At 38.8% G+C, this 22,156-nt stretch overlaps 1 protein-coding gene across 2 annotated transcripts in view; it reads left to right on the top strand.

The window, feature by feature from the left end:
* Nucleotides 1-17,896: 17,896 nt before the first annotated feature.
* LOC145662438 (uncharacterized) overlaps nucleotides 17,897-22,156 on the top strand; it is a 193,978-nt gene continuing 189,718 nt past the window's right edge. For both annotated transcript variants that reach the window (XM_081728023.1, XM_081728013.1), the window contains exons 1-2: nucleotides 17,897-18,037; nucleotides 19,150-19,322. In XM_081728023.1, coding sequence (XP_081584149.1) covers nucleotides 18,000-18,037; nucleotides 19,150-19,322 — 211 coding nt within the window. In that variant the 5' untranslated portion in view covers nucleotides 17,897-17,999. The remainder of the gene's footprint in view (nucleotides 18,038-19,149; nucleotides 19,323-22,156) is intronic.

Below are 22,156 nucleotides of genomic sequence, written 5' to 3'. Positions count from 1 at the left end.
GCATGCATTTTAGACCAAGAGCAGCAAGATTAATATTCGATACTTGGAAATTGACCCAATAAGCATCTGTTAACTTTATCCATATCTTAGAATTTATGAGGTTACAGCTAGTAAAAGAAAACGAATAGATAATTTTGAGACAGTTCCATATGGGTAAATACTGTAGTAGTAGAAACGATAGTTTTTTTTAATTAAGTAGAGATAGAGAGTGTGAAAAAATGGATAATTAAATTTTAAATCATTATTATTATCATTTTAGAGGCCAAAGGGAAGAATAAATGAATTTGAGTGGCATATGTACGAACAAGATATGCCATTTTATTATATTATCGTGTGCTGTTTAAACAAATTATGGAAATGCACTACTCAAATAAACGAAGGAATCTAGTTTTGTACAAGGCAAAAAAGGAGTGAAGAATGGAATATTTTCTTTTGTACCAGCTGGGAAAAGTGAAGGAATTTAGTTTTGTACCATTGTAACAAACTGAGAATTTTGTACTATTTAGTACCACCGAGGATAAAAATCATTCAAATAAATGAAGGTATAGAATATTTAGTTTGTACCAAGGCTTCTTTACTTTTGTATTAACGACTAAAAACTTTAACACATACTTGGTTGTGTGAGTTACTATTTTGAATTTTAGAGTATAAGTACAAATTGTTTGGTATTATTTTACAATGGCCGAAGTTTTTCATTTCCCTGTGGTACAACGTAATGGTCTACAATTAGATATTTTCGGTTACATAATGGTATACAGCCATGTTTTGTTGAGCATAATGCACACTATAACGATGTGGTAGACAATTATTTGATAGATAGATATTATCGCTTCTTTCGCTATGGGAGAACACAGGACACTTTGAATGAGCTACTACAGTTTTGGAATCATGGGTGCGAGTTCAGGCCAAGTATCCAGATTGCAGATTTACTTGGTTGCTTTACGCGATGTGGTAAAACTGGCCTTTTTGCGGTATCTCCTGATACCTATCTGTTGGACCTCGCGGTATTTGGAAACTTGGTGAAAAAGAATAACAAATGTTTTTTTTCACAATAAAGCTATACATACAGAATAATCCATTATGGCAAAAAAAGAAATACTACTTTCTCCTTATGCTTAGTTGGAGTAGACTTCGATAACAATAATTCCCCGATTAGTAGTAGGTTTTACAAGAACGATACATTGTGTAAGAATTTCCAATTAATAGCGGTATTGCACTGTACTTATAATAGTCTGTAATAGTGCAGTTTATTTTTCGAATGAGAGTAGGTTTTAAAGGTGTAATGTAGTCTACCAGCAATAATGATCTCTAAGAGAGTTATTAGGTAAAGATAACAATTTGCTAGTGGCGAACAAATTACACCGTCATTCTGCGAACACATTTATACGATCCAATTTCTCAGATTTAAGGCTAAATTAAATGGGCAAGAGATGTACAGTATTTGGGAGATATAACTAAGAAGTACTAGGATGTGCCAATAGAAAAATTTCAGAACTTCTATTTTAATTTTGGGGTGGAAAAACATGCCTATTAACACTATTTGTAACGATGATTCCGTGGGTGTAGATTGTCTTACATAGAATACAGGTAATTCTTCCATTAAAATTTACAACTATCTAATTGATTTTGTTCATTGTTCAGACAAGCCTTTACAGGGTATTACGAGATGGGAAGCAATTACCTTTAACTACTATACTGATGAGTGGATCCAATTTTACAAACCAAAGAATATTTTACGGATATGGATAAAGTTAACAGATGCTTATTGGGTCAATTTCCAAGTATCGAATATTAATCTTGCTGCTCTTGGTCTAAAATGCATGCCGAAGACCGTAGAAGAAAGCATAACGGGCTTTTACTGAATCGACGCCCTACTAGTGGGTTTCTAATTGTTGGTCCTCTTGTTTAATCCGTATGTATTCGAAAATGAAAGTCGCAATAATGCCACATTGATCTACTCGCAGCTGGATTAGTTAAAATGAGCTTCCTTCAAATTTGTTCCTTCGTTACAAAAGGCACATAAAATGATCTCTATTTGTAGAGCGCAAAAAGTAGCCGGAAAATCTGAATACAAAAGATAAAATGGTCTTTCTAAAAAAGCCAACAAATTTTCTGCTTAGTACAAAAGTGAATGGGTTACACAGATTTATACCTTTGTATATTTGAGTACTACAAAATTAAATAAAATGGCCCTTCTCCGTTTTCTTCTGTAGAACATTCAATTTTATTCCTTCGTTTATTTTAGTAGTACAAAACTGATTAGGTCACCCAAGTTTATTCCTCCTTCGGTTTCTCTTTTTTGTTGGTACATAAGAAAAGAGTCCATCCAAATTTTATTTGTTCTTCACTGCTTTTTCTTATTTTGCTTGGTACAAAACTAAATATTCCTTCACTTATTTGATTAGTACAAAATGTTAGTTCTTTCCTTTTTTCTTCTTGCTACAAAATTGAATAACCACTCAAATTTATCCCTTTGTTTGTTTAAATAGTACAACATGGTCTAGAAATTCTGAGCTAGTTAAAATGTCATTTCTTCGCTTTTTGTGGTTATTACAAATTTTTCCTTTCTTTATTTGGGTAGCTTTTTTTCTGTTTGGTAGAAATATTACAAAAAAGGCATAAAAATCTAAGCTGTTATAAATGGTTCTCGTTGGAACAAAAGGAAATAGGAATGGTAAAAAATGTATAAAATGGTCCTTCTTCGCTTTTTTTTCGAATGAGTACAAAAATAAAATAGACCACCCAAATTTATTCCCTCGATTATTTGAATAGCACCAAAAGGTATAAAATTAACCTTCTTCACTTTTTTCTGATTCATACAAAGCTAAATAGCTCACTCATATTTATACCTTCGTTTATTAGACTAGTTTAAAATGATATAAAATGGTCCTTTTTTTGCTTTTTTCTGGTTAATATAAATTTATTCCTTTGTTTGTTGAAATAATACAAAATGGTATAAGATGATCCTGCTTCGGTTTTTCAAATTAAATAGCTCACTCAAATGCATTACTTCGTTTAATTGATTTTAGAGTAGACACAAATTATAATTCCTTTGTTTATTTGAATACTCCAAAATGGTGCAATTTCTTTGTTTTTCTCGGTGGTACAAAACTAAATACTCCATTGTTTATTTGAGTAGTAAAATTGTGAGCCAGTTAAATGACTTTTCTCATTGGTACAAAATTGAATAGGTCACTTAAATTTATTCTTTCGTATATTTGATTAGTAGAAAATGTATATAAATTCTGAGCTAGTTAAAGTAGCTCTTCTTCTCTTTTCCAGTTGGTACAAAAGAAAATAATTCACCTAATCTTCGCTTCTTTTTCACTGGTATTCCTTCGTTTATTGGAGTAGTACAAAATGGTATTTCTCGTTGGTACAAAATTGAATAGGTCACTCACATCTATCCTTTCGTTTGTTTAAATAGTTAAAATGGCATATCTTTGCTTTTCTTCTGATTGGTACAAAAAATAAAACAGACCACTGAAATTTGTTTCCTCTATTATTTGAATAGCACAAAAAAGGTATAAAATGACCCTTCTTTGATTTTCTTGTGATTGATACAAAAATAAAATTTCCTTTATTTGAGTAGTACAAAATTGTACAGAAATATTGAACTAGTTAAAACGGACCTTCTTCATTTTTTTTCTGGTCATAGAAAGATGAATACTCCATCCAAATTTGAGTAAAATGGTCCATGTTCGCTTTCTCAAATTTAGCCCTTCGTTTTGCTTAAATAATACAAGATGACCTATAATTCTCAGCTAGTTAATATGGCATATCTTTGCTTGCTTTCTTGTTAATCCATTTGAATAACCTAAAAAGGTACAGAAATTCTGCGCTAGTTAAAATTGTGTTCCTTTGATTTCTTTCTCATTAATACAAAAGTAAATAAGCCACTCAAATTAATTCCTTCTTCACTTTTTTTCTGCTTTGTACAAAATTGAATAGATCACACAGGCTTTGTTTAAAGTTATTAAGGCTTAAATATTTGACCATTGACCTCGATAGTCAGTACTTTTGGAACATGTAATAGTTGATGACGTATTACTAGATTTGGAAACAGCACCTCAATACGTTGCTCTGTTTAAGGGTTATTTGCGTTTAAATATTTGACCTTTGACCTAGAGGGTCATTATTTTAGAACTTGTAGTAGTTGATGACCAATTACTAAATGTGGAAACGGCACCTCAATATGTGGATCCATTTTCGAGTTATTAGGTTTTAACTACTTTGACCTTTGACCTCGATGACCATTATTTTTGAAACTTGTAGTAGTTGATGAAAAATTACCAGATTTGGAAACAGCACCTCAATGCTTGGCTCCGTTTCCGAGTTATTGGGTTTTAAGTACTTTGACCTTTGACCTTGATGGTCACTATTATGGAACTTGTACTAGTTGATGACCGATTACTAGATTTGGAAACAGCATCTCAATATTTGGCTCCGTTTTCGAGTTATTAGGTTTTAAGTATTTTGACCTTTGACCTCGATGGTCATTATTTTTGGAACATGTAATAGTTGATGACGTATTACTAGATTTGAAAACAGCACCTCAATACTTGGCTCCGTTTCCGAGTTATTGGGTTTTAAGTACTTTGACCTTTGACCTCGATGGTCACTATTTTGGAACTTGTACTAGTTGATGACCTATTACTAGATTTGGAAACAGCACCTCAATATGTTGATCCATTTTCGAGTTATTAGGTTTTAACTACTTTGACCTTTGACCTCGATGACCATTATTTTTGAAACTTGTAGTAGTTGATGACCAATTACCAGATTTGCAAACAGCACCTCAATACTTGGCTCCGTTTCCGAGTTATTGGGTTTTTAAGTACTTTGATCTTTGACCTCGATGGTCACTGTTTTGGAACTTGTACTAGTTGATGACCTATTACTAGATTTGGAAACAGCACCTCAATATTTGGCTCCGTTTTCGAGTTATTAGGTTTTAAGTATTTTGACCTTTGACCTCGATGGTCATTATTTTTGGAACATGTAATAGTTGATGACGTATTACTAGATTTGGAAACAGCACCTCAATATTTGGCTCCGTTTTCGAGTTATTAGCTTTTAAGTATTTTGACCTTTGACCTCGATGGTCATTATTTTGGGACATGTGGTACCTGATGACCAATTACTAAATGTGGAAACAGCACCTCAATATGTGGATCCACTTTCGAGTTATTAGGTTTTTAACTACTTTGTCCTTTGACCTCGATGGTCATTATTTTTGGAACTTGTAGTAGTTGATGACCAATTGCTAAATGTGGAAACACCACCTCAATATGTGGCTCCGTTTCCGAGTTATTGGGTTTTAAGTATTTTGACCTTTGACCTCAATGACCACTAATTTTGGGACATGTAGTACCTGATGACCTATTGCTAAATGTGGAAACAGCACCTCAATACGTTGCTTCGTTTTCGAGTTATTGGGTTTTAAGTGTCATACAAAGGGCGTATCCCACGTAAACTATAATGCCCAGGTAAAAATAAGTATGATATTCGTACTCAGCATGGTCGAAAACCCCCATATGCCGAGTTTCATCCAAATCGGTTCAAAGAGCGTATCGAATCGCTATGTTACATAGGTATTCATTGTCTTCAAATAGGGGTTGAAAAAAAATCTTATGTAATTTCTGCTATGGTAAAATAGGGGTTGGAAAAGTAATCATAAAAGGGAATGAATACAACCCTAAAATGGAGGTTGTTGTGTTTATTATCTCCTCTGCTATGTGTTCATACTCTCAGTGTAATTTCTGCTGTGTTAAAATAGGGGTTGGAAAATAAGCCATGTTCTTTTATTAGCTGTGCTATGTATTATCTGTTCTGCTGTGTGTTCATAGTCTCAGTGTAATTTCTGCTATGTTAAAATAGGGGTTGGAAAATATGCTCATAAAAGGGAATGAATACACCCTTGCTATGTTACGTATTCTTATGTATTATCTGTTCTGCTGTGTGTTCATAGTCTCCATGTATTCTATGCTATGTTAAAATAGGGGTTGGAAAATATGCTCATAAAAGGAAACGAGTTCACCCTTAAAATGTGCTCATAAAAGAGAACGAGTTCACCCTTGTTATGTTACGTACTCTTATGTGTTATCTGCTCTTCTATGTGTTCGTAATCGAGTCCACCCCTATTCTCTGCTATGTTCGTTATGTTCACCCCTGCTATGTTTCATAGTCTCTGTCTGATGCGCTATGTAGTCTGATGCTAAGGGGTTGAAAAATGTGCTCATAAAAGAGAACGAGTACACCCCATATTCTTATCTGTTATCTGCTATGTTAAAATAGGGGTTGAAAAATATGCTCATAAAAGGGAACGAGTTCACCCCTTAAAAAGTGGTTATCTGCTATGCTAAAATAGGGGTTGAAAAATATGCTCATAAAAGGGAACGAGTTCACCCCTTAAAAAGTGGTCATAAAAGAGAACGAATACACCGTTGTGTGTTACGTAGTCTTATGTTCTGCTGTGTGTTCATAGTCTCAGTGTAATTTCTGCTATGTTAAAATAGGGGTTGAAGAACGAGTACACCCTTGTTATGTTACGTACTCTTATGTGTTATCTGTTCTGCTGTGTGTTACGTAGTGTGATGCTCTTCTATGTGTTCGTAGGGGGTTGGAAATATGCTCATAAAAGGGAACGAGTTCACCCCCTAAAAAGTGCTCGTAAAAGAGAACGAGTACACCCCCTAAAAAGTGCTCATAAAAGGGAATAAATTCACCCCTAAAATGGAGGTCGTAAAAGACCGTGGGCTCACGGTGTACGGTGGTCAATTTCCCAGGGGCTTGTGAGTTGTCTGATGCTGTTCTGTTGTTCCAGATCGATCCATTTTCTACTACTCTGGTCAGCTTACCGAAAGGTCAGGGGCCTCAAATCTACGATCTCCGGTATCTCCTCACCTTTAAGATAGAGGTGGAATCGTACAAGGGCAGTGAAATACTACAATGCCATCGCTGCCAACGCGTTGGCCACTCGCAAACTACATGTCGCGCGGGGGCGAGTTGTGTGAAATGCAGCGGAAACCACCTCACCAAAGAATGCCAGAAGCAGGGACGGGAAACAGCAGCACGCTGCGTCAACTGCCAGGGGCCCCACCCAGCCAATTACCAGGGGTGCCCGTACATCAAGGCAGAGAAGAAGAAACGCAGTGGGAAGCAGCAGGAGATTCCACCAGCAAATCCTCCACCACCACGCAACCTCCAGCGGAGAGACAACAACCCTACTGACAAGAGGCCAGGAAACCAGAAACGGGATGCAGGCGTCACCCCCCTGAACCTGACCCCGGAGTGCAACGTAAGCACCGACAAGAAGTCAACCACAACAAGACTCGCATCCACGACCACCCCAGGGAACGCAGAGTCTCAGCCAAGCGCAAGCACCAGCTCCGCCGAGCAGCATACCAGCGCAGCTGCAGAACAGCCATCCCAAGGACCAACACCAGCAGCCCAGCAGCAAACCGACCGCAACCGGGACCCCCCAGGAACAGCCGACCCCATTCCAGACGCAGACAACAACAACGCAGGCAACAACACCCCAACCACCACTCCGCCAGCAACCGGAGGCGAACTCGTGTCACTGATAGGTACACTCCGTGAAATCCAGGACCTGCTAGCGGGGATCAACCTCAATCGCTTCCTCGACCGGCTGAAAACCGGCCTTCGCCAGATAGCACAAGCAACCGATCCCACCACAAAGATGATCACCCTACTCCAAGTCGCTGCTTCACTCCTGGATGATGGCACCTAATAATGTGAGACTCAACCGAGACATCCGAATAGCCTGCTTCAACGCAGAAGGTCTACAAAAACAGCGAGCAGAGTTCACTGACTTCCTCACCAGGGAAAACATTGATGTGGCTCTGCTCTCGGAGACATTTCTCAAACCACCCGACCTACTACGGATCCGGAATGGTGTACCGCAACGACCGTGTAGGTCGAGCCAAAGGAGGAACAGCAGTGATCATCAAGCAGCATATACCACACGACATACTTCAACTCCCTGCGCTGCAATCCATTGAGGCATCAGGAATCACTATCCACTCCCCAGATGGTCCCTTACATCTCCTATCAGTATATAGACCACCGGACAGGCTAATCAGTGCTCAAGATCTGCAGCTGTTAAGAAGACTAGACCACCGAGTATTCCTGGGAGGGGACTTGAACTGCAAACACCCGGCCTGGAACTCGAGAGTCTCCAATCAAAACGGCCGGCGCCTCCACCAGCTCCTCAGGCAAATTGATCTCCTACCGGCAGCATCGAGGGAGCCAACGCACTTCCCAAGGAATGGGGAATCCCTGATGTCCTCGACATTACGCTCACTGCTAACGCAGCCATCACAGAGGGTCCGGATGTGATTCAGGATCTCCAATCAGACCATATCCCGGTGGTACTCACACTAGCGACAAGGCATCACGTCTCAACCCGCAGGATTCCAACGATCAAGGAAACAAACTGGCAGGAGTACACCAGACTGCTAGCAGAGATGGTTGACCCCAGACATCCTCTACAAACTCCGGAGGACATCGACACTGCAGTCCAAGACCTAACCGCTGCGATGAAATCCGCCCTTACACTGGCTACCACTACAAGCGACAGACCCCAACCCCAGCCGGATCCTGGTGACTTGCGGACCACAGCCCTCATCCATATGAAACGCTGGGTCAGAAGAAGATGGCAAACAACCCGCAACCTCCAATACAAAGCTCTCTGGAACGACCTTACAACCAGAGTCAAGAAGAGACTCCAGAGAAGAAACATGGAAAAGTGGGACCAGAAGATCCGTGGAATGGAGACGCCATCGCCAGAGTTCTGGAAACTCCTTCGCTCATTGAGCAAACCCTCAGGCCCACCCCGGACACAGTCTCTACGCGGACCTCAAGGACTGGTGTACTCACCTCAAGAACAAGCAGACCTATTTGCAGCACACTGGGAGAATGTCTTCCAGGAGCATAACATACAACCCGACCGACGCACAATAGAAACAGTGGCAAGAATCATACAGAACCTAGAGCAACCAGAACCCTGCCCAGCAGACCAACTAGTGACTCCCAGGGAAGTCCAGAAGATTGTCAGGAAGCTCAACACACAACGAGCAGCAGGTCCTGATAGAATTCCACCAGCGGCAATCAAACACGCTCCGCGTAAAGTCATGGTACTCCTGTGTCGCATCACAAACGCAATTCTACAAACTGGCCACTATCCTACCAGCTGGAAAGAAGCGGGCCTGATCATGATTCCCAAGTCAAAAGGCACAAGGACGGACCTCAGAAACCACCGTCCCATAAGCTTGCTCAGTCATCTCAGCAAGGTTGTGGAGCGCATCCTCCAGAAGAAACTGACTCAGTGCGTCGCGGACCGGAACATTATTCCTCACCACCAGTTCGGCTTTCGAGCTGGACACAGTACTACGCTGCAACTGGTCCGAGCAGTAGAAACAATCACCCACCAATTTAACGAAGGCGGTCACACACTAGGCTTGTTCTTAGACGTGGAAAAAGCCTTCGATCGAGTGTGGCATGATGGACTTCTGCATAAGATGACCTCAGCTGGCATTCCCAGATACCTCACCCGAATAGTGAAGAGCTACCTCTCCAACAGGAGCTTCCGAGTCTCTCACTCCGGAGCAAACACAGATCCGAGGCCAATACGAGCAGGAGTACCACAAGGGTCATGCATTTCACCCTTGCTGTACAACATCTACACAGCAGACCTGCCCACCACAACTGCAACGATGACAGCGACGTTCGCGGACGACGCTGCACTGTTCGCCAGCAACAGAAACCACAGGTACGCGGAAATGGCTCTTAGGAGACACATCGCTCTCCTTGAGACATGGACGCGGAACTGGAAAATAAAGATCAACACGGACAAAACTGCCCTGGTGGACTTCAACAGGAAACGGGCCCCGAAGGAATACAACATTGCGTACCAAGGGACTCCGCTACGACTGCAGCAGAGTGCCAGATACCTGGGTATACTCTTGGACCAGAACCTCACTTTCCGGCAGCACCTGACAGATACCACAGACAGAACGAACCGGAGATTCCGTGCCCTGCTGCCTATATTCCTCACCAGACAAGTATCCGACGAGGCGAGTAGAAATGTGTACATAGTATACATTCGGCCACTTCTGCTCTACGCCCACCAAGCATGGGAACACGCAGCGCAAAGCCACCTCAGACCGCTGCAAGTTGTCCAGAATAGGGCAGCAAGGGCAATAACTGGACATTCGATGGGCACAAGAGTCGACCAGATCCACGAAGACCTCAATCTGCCGCTCTTCAGCGAAACAAGACGCAGCCTTTCAGCGACCTTCTGGGCCCGAACACGACAACACGAAAACCCTGCAGTCACCGACCTAGCGAGACCACCGCCACCAGCCAGAAGACACCACAGGATGCCTCAACCCCAGTAGTCGACCAGATCTTCCCAAGCCAGAGTCTGCGACAGTAGCAGACTCCAACAGCAGAAACGCTGGACCACCAATGACACACAACCACCACAGATGGAAGGCAAGGGCTTCGGCCCGGTACTTCAGACCAACACGCCATGCCACTGCCACTGCCACTGCCACTGTATCAATCAGTGTACGTCTGATGAGGACCTTGGCTAGAAGATCGAAACGTCACGTGTAAATGTGTTTTTATATTAAATAAGTGCAGTCTTGTTCAGCAGTGTGTTTATTTTTCTGATTTTATTCGCAAGACGTTGACTATGATTGTGTGTCAGGATTTTAAGAATGTTAAAATGATTCGTAACTTCAAGTAGGCCCTATGTGCACAAATTTGCGAACATCCTTAGATTATGTGCTAACCTTTAAAATATGCATATTTAAAATTCCAGGCCCTATTTGTTTGCTGTTTGAAGCAAGCCTTCTCATTATCTTTGTAAATACGTTTATGTAATCAGTTCAGTGTCGGATCCAGGGGGACCGATCGGGGCGATCGCCCCCCCAGAAGAGGAAACTTTCTTATTTTATATATATATATATATATATATATATATATATATATATATATATATATATATATATATATAACACATCTCAGAGTTTGAAGTTCTTAAAAGTAGCTCTAAGTAGCAGTATGACAACCCCCGCCCCCGAAGTCGGTCTTGGATCCGCTTCTGAATCAGTTTACCACTTATAGGCTATATCATATACAAAGATTATGAAAAATCTATAATACCTTCCGACTGCGCTCAATAAAAATGGCATAATATAAAAACTGCAAACGGAAAATGAGCCACTATGTCTGAGTGAACATGAAAAGCAATGTGGCAAAAAACGCACCGAAAACTGACAGCTACACACTTTGGTTTCCTTCGTCAAGAAATAATTACATTTTTATTCTAGCCTATGCGTTACACTTTATTTTGATTTACTAATAGAAGAAAATATGATATTTTATGATAAAAACTGAGTGTAGAATTTTTATGGATGTGCTGTTAACAAACATGTTTTACTATTGTAATTACATTTGTCATGGCATGATGCATGAAGCAAGACGTAAAGCTAAATTGCCATAATTATCAATTTATAGTGTGAACTTGAGGGTCATTAGGTGTTGTAAAATGGTGATTGTATGATGTTAGAAATTACATGGTGATGTGAAACTAACACTTAAACCAGGATGTGACTAAGAAAGGATTAAATGATGTATAGCCAAGGCAAAATTAAACTTAAAAAGATTGACATTTTCGTAGTAGTACAATATTTTGCTGGTATATAAATTAAAATTTAGGAACGAGACACATTAATTACACCTAATTATAATGTTATTTTAATATTTTAGTCAGTTTCGGTTGGAGTAAATTTTATACTTGACTTATGAGTAGCCTGGAAGCATGCCCGTATCAGGGGTCTAGGGGGCTGCCCCCCTAAATTTGCGCTGGTCCATCTAAAATTTTCGTGGTAGGCTTGAAAATGAACTATAATATGATGATAAACTATAATATGGTGGGACCAGGCCCACTAACTTCAGCCGGGACCCCCATACATTTTTGGGCTGGCTACCGACCTGCCTGGAAGTGAATATTTCGATTAAAATAAGAACTAAGTAAACACATAAGAAACGTAGTTGCATGTTACACAGAAGTGCACCCATAGGGGCAAATGGGGGATAGCTCGCAAACGATCTTCTATTCCCTCAGATGAACTTAGTCTGTTATGTGCGTGTTACACTTGTTTGATACTTATAACAAATGCAGAATGTCCATAGAATAGAACATAGAATAGAGCATAAAATAAAAATGTTTAAAATACACCTAGACGTGTTAAAATGATTAGCACAAATGAAATTTATAATCATTCTTTTCACTCTGATTTCAATGAAATGTGGACAGTTGCAAAATTATTATTATAGAATCGCAGGGCAGGAGCTAAGTTTTTATTCCTTTTACCAATACAAACAAATCGACTCCCATAAACCAGTTTCGTTTTCTTCCTGTTGATATCACATCGATATGTCACATAAGATGTACGTAGAAGATAAAAAAATAGTGCCCACCAGCATCGACGACGTTCTGCCAACGTTCTGGAAGGCCACGTCAGTGGGTCGTGGGTCAAGTTTTCATTAACCCACGCCAACTCTGGCATCGTGCATCGTCGTCCTGGAAAATGCCGTATTCATGGGGGTAGAAGTGTTGCATTGTAAGGTATATGTTATTCTCTAATACATTCACGTACACAACCGATACCTCACTCTGGTCCATACATATCAACAGTCCCAGTTCATACAACAGAAGCATATCCAAACCATACTGCTTGGCTGTACAGTATGCACTATGCACGAGGGGTCCATAGCTTCGTGCTGTTGGTGCCACACATTTACATGCCTCTGGGAAAGGAGTAGCAGGAACTTCGATTTATCAGACCAACCCGCCATTTTCCAATCATCTATGGTCTAATTAGCGCATTCCTGTGCCCAAGATCGACGAAGTCGGCAGTTAAGGAGTTGGTGAAAAGTGAGTCATCTGCTGTGGAACTTCATGCGTGCCAGTGTATGTTGTATACTGTAGTTGCATGGGGTATGGGTGATGTGCATCCACCATTGTATTTGTCACGTAATTAGAGGTCTACCGGGCATTGATGGTTTGTTTGGCTGTCACGAGCTGTTTCACGCTACGTTCACTTCAAGTTTTTGAACTTCCGTACTCTCCTGCAGTTCCGTGTCCTGAAGACCATTACCCCATTTTCTTCCGACTCCTTGCATGCCTTCTTTAGACAAGAACGGGCGCATCCCCGATGTATCGCTGTCTGGGTTATTGATCCACCTATTACTCAAGTACCCACAATCATCATCTACTGGAATACGGATAAATCCTGCCATAGTGCACACCATACTCGCCTATGCTAGTTCTGTTGCCAATGTTATCCTAAATTCCTGGATTCTGGTATGGTTTAATAAGCAGTTGCTAAGTGTTTTGCTTTTGGTCTAGGTCAGAGGTGTCAATTAATGTGTCCTTTAATTTTGGACAAAAATCTTGGCATTGTTGTTACATAATGACTCAAAACTCATGCTAGATTCGAATGTAACTTTAAATTTGAGCATGCGTCGTTAATGGATGCACCATTTTGATTTAGGTGCATATCTTAGTTTTTGAAAGGTGTCACACGAATCACAGTTCATTTTGAATTGGTCCGAGAGTACCTTTTCAATTTGAGAGAATACATTGAAGTTGTAGAAACCATCAAACGATTTGGCAATAAGCTTGTCCTGGAATAGCTCATACCACATCTTAGATACATATATACCTTTATTTGAAAGTGAAAGCCCTTTGGAAATAGCTCAAAGATACATCTTTATAATTCATAGGTGTATTTCTGGAAGCCTTTGTTAGAGAATGATACACTCTTAGGATTTAGCAGTTTGAATATTTTAATGTTTAATTTATCAGTTTGAAGATTTTCTTCTAATAACCTTGGGAGAATGAGATTTTAGGAATTTTGCTATAATGTGTGGTAGAAGCACGTTTTCAAACAGGAAGGATAAAACGATCCGTGATTGTAAGTATTAGACATCTTTGCTGTTATCACTATTTATTTGGTGCTTATCGAGTCTTACTCATTTTTGTATTACAGTGTAAGTATTTAATTTTAGTCCAGGGGAATTTGATGAGCACAAAATTAAAGAACCAATGTCAAGATTTTCTACATGGTAAGATTATTGTTGAAATCCTAGTGCCATTCTTTTAGTGTTACAAATTAGGTCCTTACGTAGATTGGAAATTGCCTAAACTACACTGCAGAATATTGCCAAGAGATTAATTCTAAACTTCTTAACTTCGTGGAGTGGGAAGAAGTATCATTAATATTAAGTCAATTATAGTTTTGTGATATACTTTAGTTTTACATAATAGACAAAACTTCTGCTTTCTCGTGTTGAACCTCTTCATTTCACTGGTAATATGTATACCAACACTTAGTGACAGGAAATCTAACTGCACTCGAGGCAGTAGATACCTTATTGTCGATGTAGTCGATCATTCTGCCCCGACCTCAGCATACTATATGGAAATAATTGATATTCTGATATTTTTTTCTTCTACTCATAATGAACACTTAGGGTGGTTATACAAAAATGCCGTAAAACATAAATCGACTCCTTTCATTGATAAAATGGGAGAGTCTGCGGACTGCAAGCCACGACTGGCCCACCTCCATTACACATGTTGCAGGTTTTAAGGGTACGCCATTGTTATATCCTAAACAGATATATTTTGATAACAGATACCTAGAGTACCTACCTTAAAGGTAGGGACAATAATACAAATGATAAAAGAAGAGTAGGGCTAGGAGGGGTGTCGCTGGCATTTCAGAATCTGGAAGTCACTCAAGTAGCAGTTACTGACCACAGCCCAGAGAGCTGAAAACAATGGCTAATTACAAACCACTGTATATCCGATAAACAATACCTTTACGAAGACACTTACGTGTCGTGTCGATTAGGGAGGATTGCACGCTACAGTGAAATTTAAATCTATGTCGATGGTAGTTCACTACCAGAAGGACTACTCCTACCGAATTGGTCTAAATGGAGTAGCAAGACGAAGAGTGTTCTGGGAGAAGGTAACAGTTCTCCAGTAGGCAAGTTGGTGGATCTCATAGTGATTGGTACGGCAACTTGGACATTAGTCCCAGGCGTGGTCAGAGTGACTTTAACGGCTGGGATATTGCGGGGTGGAAGTCAGCGGGAAACCACCACTCTATTTTCCCTAGTTTGCTGGCAGCGAAAAGAGAACATAAGTACAATGAATGGACTTTCGCAGGTCAAAATACAGTTCCGTATGTAGAATATCTCCCCATTCGGATCTACGGCTTGGGAAGAACTATTTGAAGAGAAAGTAGTAATAGGGGAAGACAGGCAGAGAAAGAAAGATATGCAAGAGCAAAATGTTTAGGATAGGGACATGGAACGTACATACTATATTACAGGGTGGAAAATTAGAAAATCTCAAAGAAATGAAACAAAATAATCTAGATTTGGTAGGAGTTTGTAAAGTTAGATGGGAAGGTAATGGGGTGTTGAACAGCGAAGGATATAGAATGTTTTACTCAGGCAGTGAAAAGGGCTGTCATAATGGCGTAGGAGTAACTCTTGAAAATCGCTTAAAGAAGATAGTGAAAGAAGAATTTATTCATAGAGTTATGATGTTAGACTTAAACGGAAAACGAAATATCTAATGGTGATATAGACATATGCAGCGACGACTTCGTATGCAGCTGAAGAGGTAGAGGAATAGAAGAAATTATAAACAGGGAGAAGAGGAGTGCATGCGTAATTGTAATGAGAGATTTCAATGCAGTTGTGGGAGAAAATAGGAAGATAGTATCGCAGGCAAATATGGTTTAGGCGAATGAAATGAAAGAGGAAAGGAACTACTGAATTTCTGTAGACACAATTCAAAAGTAATTGGTAACACTTGGTTCAATCAGCACAAGAGAAGAAAATATACATGGAAATCCCCAATAAAAGGCGGAAGATATCAGATAGACTACGTTTTAATTCAGGACAGGTACCTGAATAGCTTAAAGAACGGGAAGGCTATTCCCGGTTCTGATGTCTTCTCTGATCATAATCTTGTCCTCACCGAATTACATATCCAACTGAATAATGTAGAAATAAGGAAAATAGGCAACAAAATGTTGAATACTGAAAAGTTGAAAAACAAGAAAGTAAATCTTTTCGTTGAAAAATTCAAAGAAAATAAATTCAAACGAAGAAAAAGATAGGCGAATATTGAGTAACGCACGTTGGGAACATATTAAAGTTTGTTTACAGCAGGCTCCAGAAGGAGCAGTAGGATACCGCGAACACAAAACGACCAAGAAATCATGGGTGACAGAACATATGTGGCAGAAAATGAGGAAAAGGAAGATATGTGAACAGGTTGATACAGAAGAGGGAGGAAGATGTACAACTAACCACAAAAGTATAACCCCCTAAGTGCTCTAATTCCATTACCAGGTCATTTGCAGTTGTGAGAACGCCTGGACAGATGCAACCTAACTTACACATAACTTTTCTTTGCACTGACAGCAGTTGGTAGCACTGGGTCAGGTCTTTATGCAAGTAAAATTGTGAGTAGATGACGGACGGAACATTTCTCCATTCTGAGAGCAATTTTCCAGCAGTTGTTCTAGATTTGATATTTTCAGCTACTTTCAAGCATTTCCCGATTCATGTATGGTCAGTATTTTTTATTTCTCTAAACATACAGTATATAAAAGAATAATACATTACATACACAGCAATATTGAGATTAGTATATGATGTTCTTTGGGAAACACGATCCGCACCATAGAGATTCATCTTAGACTCAAGATATTTTTCGTTAGTCACCTACTTTACAATTTTACCTGCATAAACACTTGGATCAGGGCTACCAACTGCTGGCAGTGCCGAGAAAAGTTACGTGTAAGTTGGGTTGCATCTATCGAGGCGTTCTCATAACTACAAATGACCTGGACTTCAATGGAATTAGAGCACTTAGGGGAGGGAGATACTTTTATGGTTTGCTGTACATCTAGCAATGTCTCACATACCACAGGTTGGGAAACCATATAGTAGAAGTTCGTTGTGCTATTATTTCTTCACTACTAGTACAAAACAGAGTTATACACAGAAGATAAGAAATCTTCTAGAGTTTAATTAGTGTTCTTTGTTAGGAATAAATGAAATAAAAGCAAGGATAGGAATGGCGAAAGAAGCATTTACAAGGAAGAAAAAGCAATTTTGTTTGACGAATAAAGAAATGAGAAAAAGACTCATAAAATGCTTCGTGTGCAGTATTGTGTTGTATGGGGTCAGAAACATGGACATTTCGCAAAAGTGATGAAAAACGACTCGAAGCTTTCGAAAGGTTGGTATGGTATGGAGAAGAATGGGTCGAACGAAAAACGAATGACACGGCCTGAGAAATAGTTGAGGAGAAAAGAACACTTTTAGATATTATTAAGAGGAAGAGAAACTGGTTGGAACATTGGCTAAGAACGAATTGTATTATGAGGGACGTGCTAGAGGGTATGGTGGCAGGAAAGAGAGGGAAGGGCGAAGAAGGCTACAATTACTGAACTATATGAAAACAGAAAAGTCATTCGTGAATATGAAGAGGTTCGCGGAAGACCGTGGACCATAGAAGTTTCTCAGCTGCGGCAAATGACCTGGCAATAATGACAGAATACGCATGATGATGATGATGATGATATTAGAAATAATATGGTTCCCTAAATATGACGATACAAGTAATTAATATCAGAAAGTGAAGGTCCAAAGTTGTTTCTGTATAATCAAGGGCAACAATATGATAATTTCTTGTTAAAAATAACTAAATTCACCTATTTTTTTTTTTAAATCGGGTATCCCTAGATACATTTTTTCAGTATTTTTCTTTTCTTTTATACTTTTAGGCCTTAGATTTGGTATGAATTAACAAAATTTTCGTACTGAAATTTCCTTCAATTACATTATTTCAAATTCAAAATACATTCAACATGGATGAATCTGAATCCTTCAATCGGTCTGGAATGAGGTAGGCATTGTTTACAAATACAGTATATTGGGGTCAAGGATGTTATAAAATAGAGGATCTGCCCTTACAACAAAATCTTGAAGCCATACGTCACAGTTTTGCCACTCCTACTCTGCCCACTCCGCCCAATAAGATCGCAGTGTTTTGAGCCAAAAATCATGGCGGAAACGAAAGTAGCCAATCAGACGATGGCGGAAACGAGAGTAGCCAATCAGACCTGCCGATGCTTTCGGTTGTTTTTTGGCATCATTGATTTATTAGGATGAAGATACATATAGGCAGATCCTCTATTTTATAACATCCTTGATTGGGGTACTAGTTGTATTGCATACTACTACTGCAGTTTACACCAGGGGTAAAAGTGAGAGTAAACGCGGCGGCACACCGTCCTTATAACTCCAAAAACTATGTACGGCGTCCCCCAAGTTCCTAAAGAAATTACAATGGGCAAAGATAGGCAGGAGACGGCGTGACGTCATGCCTACCGCCCCCCTACCTTTTCACATCCACCTTTACCCCTGGTTTAGACCTAAAATGTTTTGCATTAGCACGTTGAGATTTGTTGAAGTGGATAACTTGAATTAGTGTTTGAATGGTGAACAACTTCACATGAAACAGAAGATTGTTACATGTTTTATTGCATTGTACAGTCAACTGTAAAATAATATATTGCATGATCAGCAGTTTCCGATATGTTTTTCAGTATCTCATTTCGAAACTTTGGTTACGTTTCTCGAAGTGAATATTGAATATCATAAATATCAATAAAGTAATAATAATAAAGTAATAATAATAATAATAATAATAATAGTAACAATAATAATAATAATAATAAATATACCACTAAATATATTTAGAATTAAACTGCTACAAAGAGAGAATTTTCCATGTATTGAAATTTGCTAATCATTTCATATTAAAGTAAAAACTATCCTCAATAATAACGTCAATTACAATTTTTCTTCTCTTCCTCTTTTTCCTTCTGCCATACCCTTGTTACATTCATCAGAATACAATTTCTTCAGAGTCCTTGAAACAGATCAATAATTAATTAAATTCTTTTACCTGTTTCTTTCTATGATTCCTATTTTTATGATGGTCTATGGAAATAGCTTGGCCTTTGACTCAGATGATGACACCACAATGGATGATGTACCGTTGACATCGAAAGATATAGCACAATCGGACTTTGGAGCTAATGAAGAAAAGGAGAATATCACGATGGTCAATTTCATTGTTTATGAGCTTACAAAACATTTCAAGAAACATTTCACAGTATCGCCAGGTAAGCAGAAAACATATATATATTGTATACATATAAATATTGTAAAGTTCTGCTTAGGTAGAGCAAGTTATATTCCGGAAACGTTTTCTCCCAGTACCAAGTTTTATAAGTCCTCCTTTCTATAAACACTATGTTATAAAAATCACTATGATGCAAAATCCTCTAATGACTTGATAAAATGTGGTATCTTAATGCCCGAGTATCCTAGAGAAGAATCTCCACAGGTTTCCGAGCAAACTAAGTGCAGTGGAGCTAGGATCCTCAATGCACCGAGCAAGCAAAGAGGGATTAGAAAGCCTCAAGGCTGCAGACAAACTTGGGTGGCTGAAGTTAAGAATCCCGCAGAGTTTTGAGCAAAGTGTGCAAGATAGGAGGCCTAGAGCTCCGAGCAAGCTAAATGCTTTGAGTTAGGTTCCTCTCAAAGCTCCAAGCAAGCTGAGGGAATGGATTTGACCAGCCAAAGACTGATGTCTGTAGTGATATTCCTCTCGATTTTATAGCTACTCCAGTGTGGCGGTGGCGCTGGTGTCCTTCTTCGTCACGTGACGTGGTGTCGCTGTGTTCCTGTAGTCTGTCACTGTAGTAGTTCGTAGTAGGACCCACATGACGTTGTTTATAAATAGAGACCGGATGTTTAGGTATTAAAAACCTGGAAAATAGGCAGGCAAATTGGCACTTAAAATTTTAAAAATAGGCAGTAAAATAGACACTAAAATGTAACTCGAAATAATGAAGATAAATATTCAATACAATTAAAAAAAATAGATTAAAGTCATAAATAATGTTCAAAGAGTATAGAAACATACTTGTTTGTTAAATTCTTCTTTTAGTGTACATATAAAAACGAAACTTGATATGCATTCTATATATATAGTAATGTAGCACGTGCTTGTGTCTATAACACCTATTATATATATATATATATATATATATATATATATATATATATATATATATATATATATATATATGTGTGTGTGTGTGTGTGTGTGTGTGTGTGTGTGAGTGTGTGTGTGTGTGTGTGTGTGTTATTGATATGATATAAATTATATATTTTCCCAATGAAAGCTTACTTTGAATAAAATGCATGCATTAGGCAACTAAAGCAATTATTTAGGCAGTAAGGGGAGAAATAGGCAAAATAGGCAAAAACATAAAATTGGCTTAAATCGAAACTATAACCCCCACTTAAACTTTAAAACGTTATTTTTGATTATATCTTTAATGTTAAAGATTAGACATTTTGCCTAACTTCCCGTCTCTATTTATAAATACAAACAAATGTTGATTGGTTGTAAACAGAGCTACGTGTGGGATGTTACAACATTTTCCTGAAAATATCTAGACATCTTATACTATGTCGGACATCACTGTTACACACGAAAACGCCACTCAATTGTACAAGAAAAGATTGTTTGATTTGATAATTCCACTTTAAGGTGAAGTGAAATTGTCAAAACACAAGTTATAGTAAAAATTATGAAATCAAACAAGCTGCTTTACTTGTACGATTCGGCAAGGTTATTTTCATTGCAGTTGGAGAAGAGGTCTAATTAGGACTCGAGCACCTCTCAAAATTTGTTCAGGGCTAGTTTATTTTTTCTTTTTAGTTAACAGACTTTATATAATGAGTGTACTCTTACGACAATTTCGAATTGGTTCATCCATTTCTGGTAGGAATTGAATCGATTTCCTTGCGGAATTTTCGATTAGCCTATTATTATAACAACTCTAATATAACATCGATACGGCTGTAAACATATCTGTTGTTTACATTAAACTATTGTGTCATTGTTTCAAAAAGCTTCATAGACCCAAGATATGTAATAAAAAGCTTTTGTGGTCTATGTTACATCGAAGTTCTTAACCTCTTCTCCCCAGAAAGTAAAATTGTGAAGCTATCTACATCTTAGATAAGCTCGAAGTTCTTATCGAAACAATGTATTTTAATCAGTATCATTCATTTATATATTCATTTCCCTGACGCTTTATATATTCTATCACACCCAAGATTTTTGTAGACATTTGTATAGTGTGGCAATCAAAAAGATACATAACTGTATACGTGGTATAGCGTTCACCTCTGATTCGTAAGGTCCTTGGTTCGATCACAGCCCGTACACTGAGAAAAAAAATGTAGGTGGCATACTTAAAAACGTAGGTTACATTCGTAATTCCTGTAGTTTCTGGACTTAACGTACAACCGTATATAACATCCTGCAGCAAACGTATAGCTGAAAAAGTATGTATTATACGTACTGTCTGCATAAGTGCAATGACGTCATTCGTGTGACGTCATCTGCAGTAACAAGTATATACGGAGGTAATATCTAGCTTTGTGACGTCAGGGTCGTATGTAGCATGTGGGTTAATAATGACGACATACACTGACTATCAGGACGGAGCATAATTTCAAGAAGTATGCAATATACGTTCTGTACGTATGTTTCTTGCGTTCAACCCCGAGACAGCATCTATATTGTACTTGTGCCCCATACGTACGACTAGATACAGTATACGTATTGTACGTATGTATTATACAGATTTTCCTTATGTCGCACACAGCTTGTCCAGATACAGCATACAGAATATCCGTATGCACCATACAGAGTGCATATATGTAGCTTACAGACTGTCTGCATGCAGCATATAGATTATACGTATGTCGCGTACAGGTTGGCCATATGTAATGTATAGATTGGATGTATATAGCTAATAGGTTGTCCATATGAAATATACGGATTTTACCTGTATCGAATACGTATTGCCTTCTTGTAATGTATGGATCGGACATATGCAGGATCTAGATTGTACGTATAGTGCACCATTATTAA

Source organism: Thermobia domestica, chromosome 1 (genome assembly GCF_964235325.1).
Source record: "Thermobia domestica chromosome 1, izTheDome1.hap1.1, whole genome shotgun sequence".
NCBI classification, from domain to species: Eukaryota; Metazoa; Arthropoda; class Insecta; order Zygentoma; family Lepismatidae; genus Thermobia; species Thermobia domestica.
This window is presented reverse-complemented; position numbering and strand designations above follow the sequence as displayed.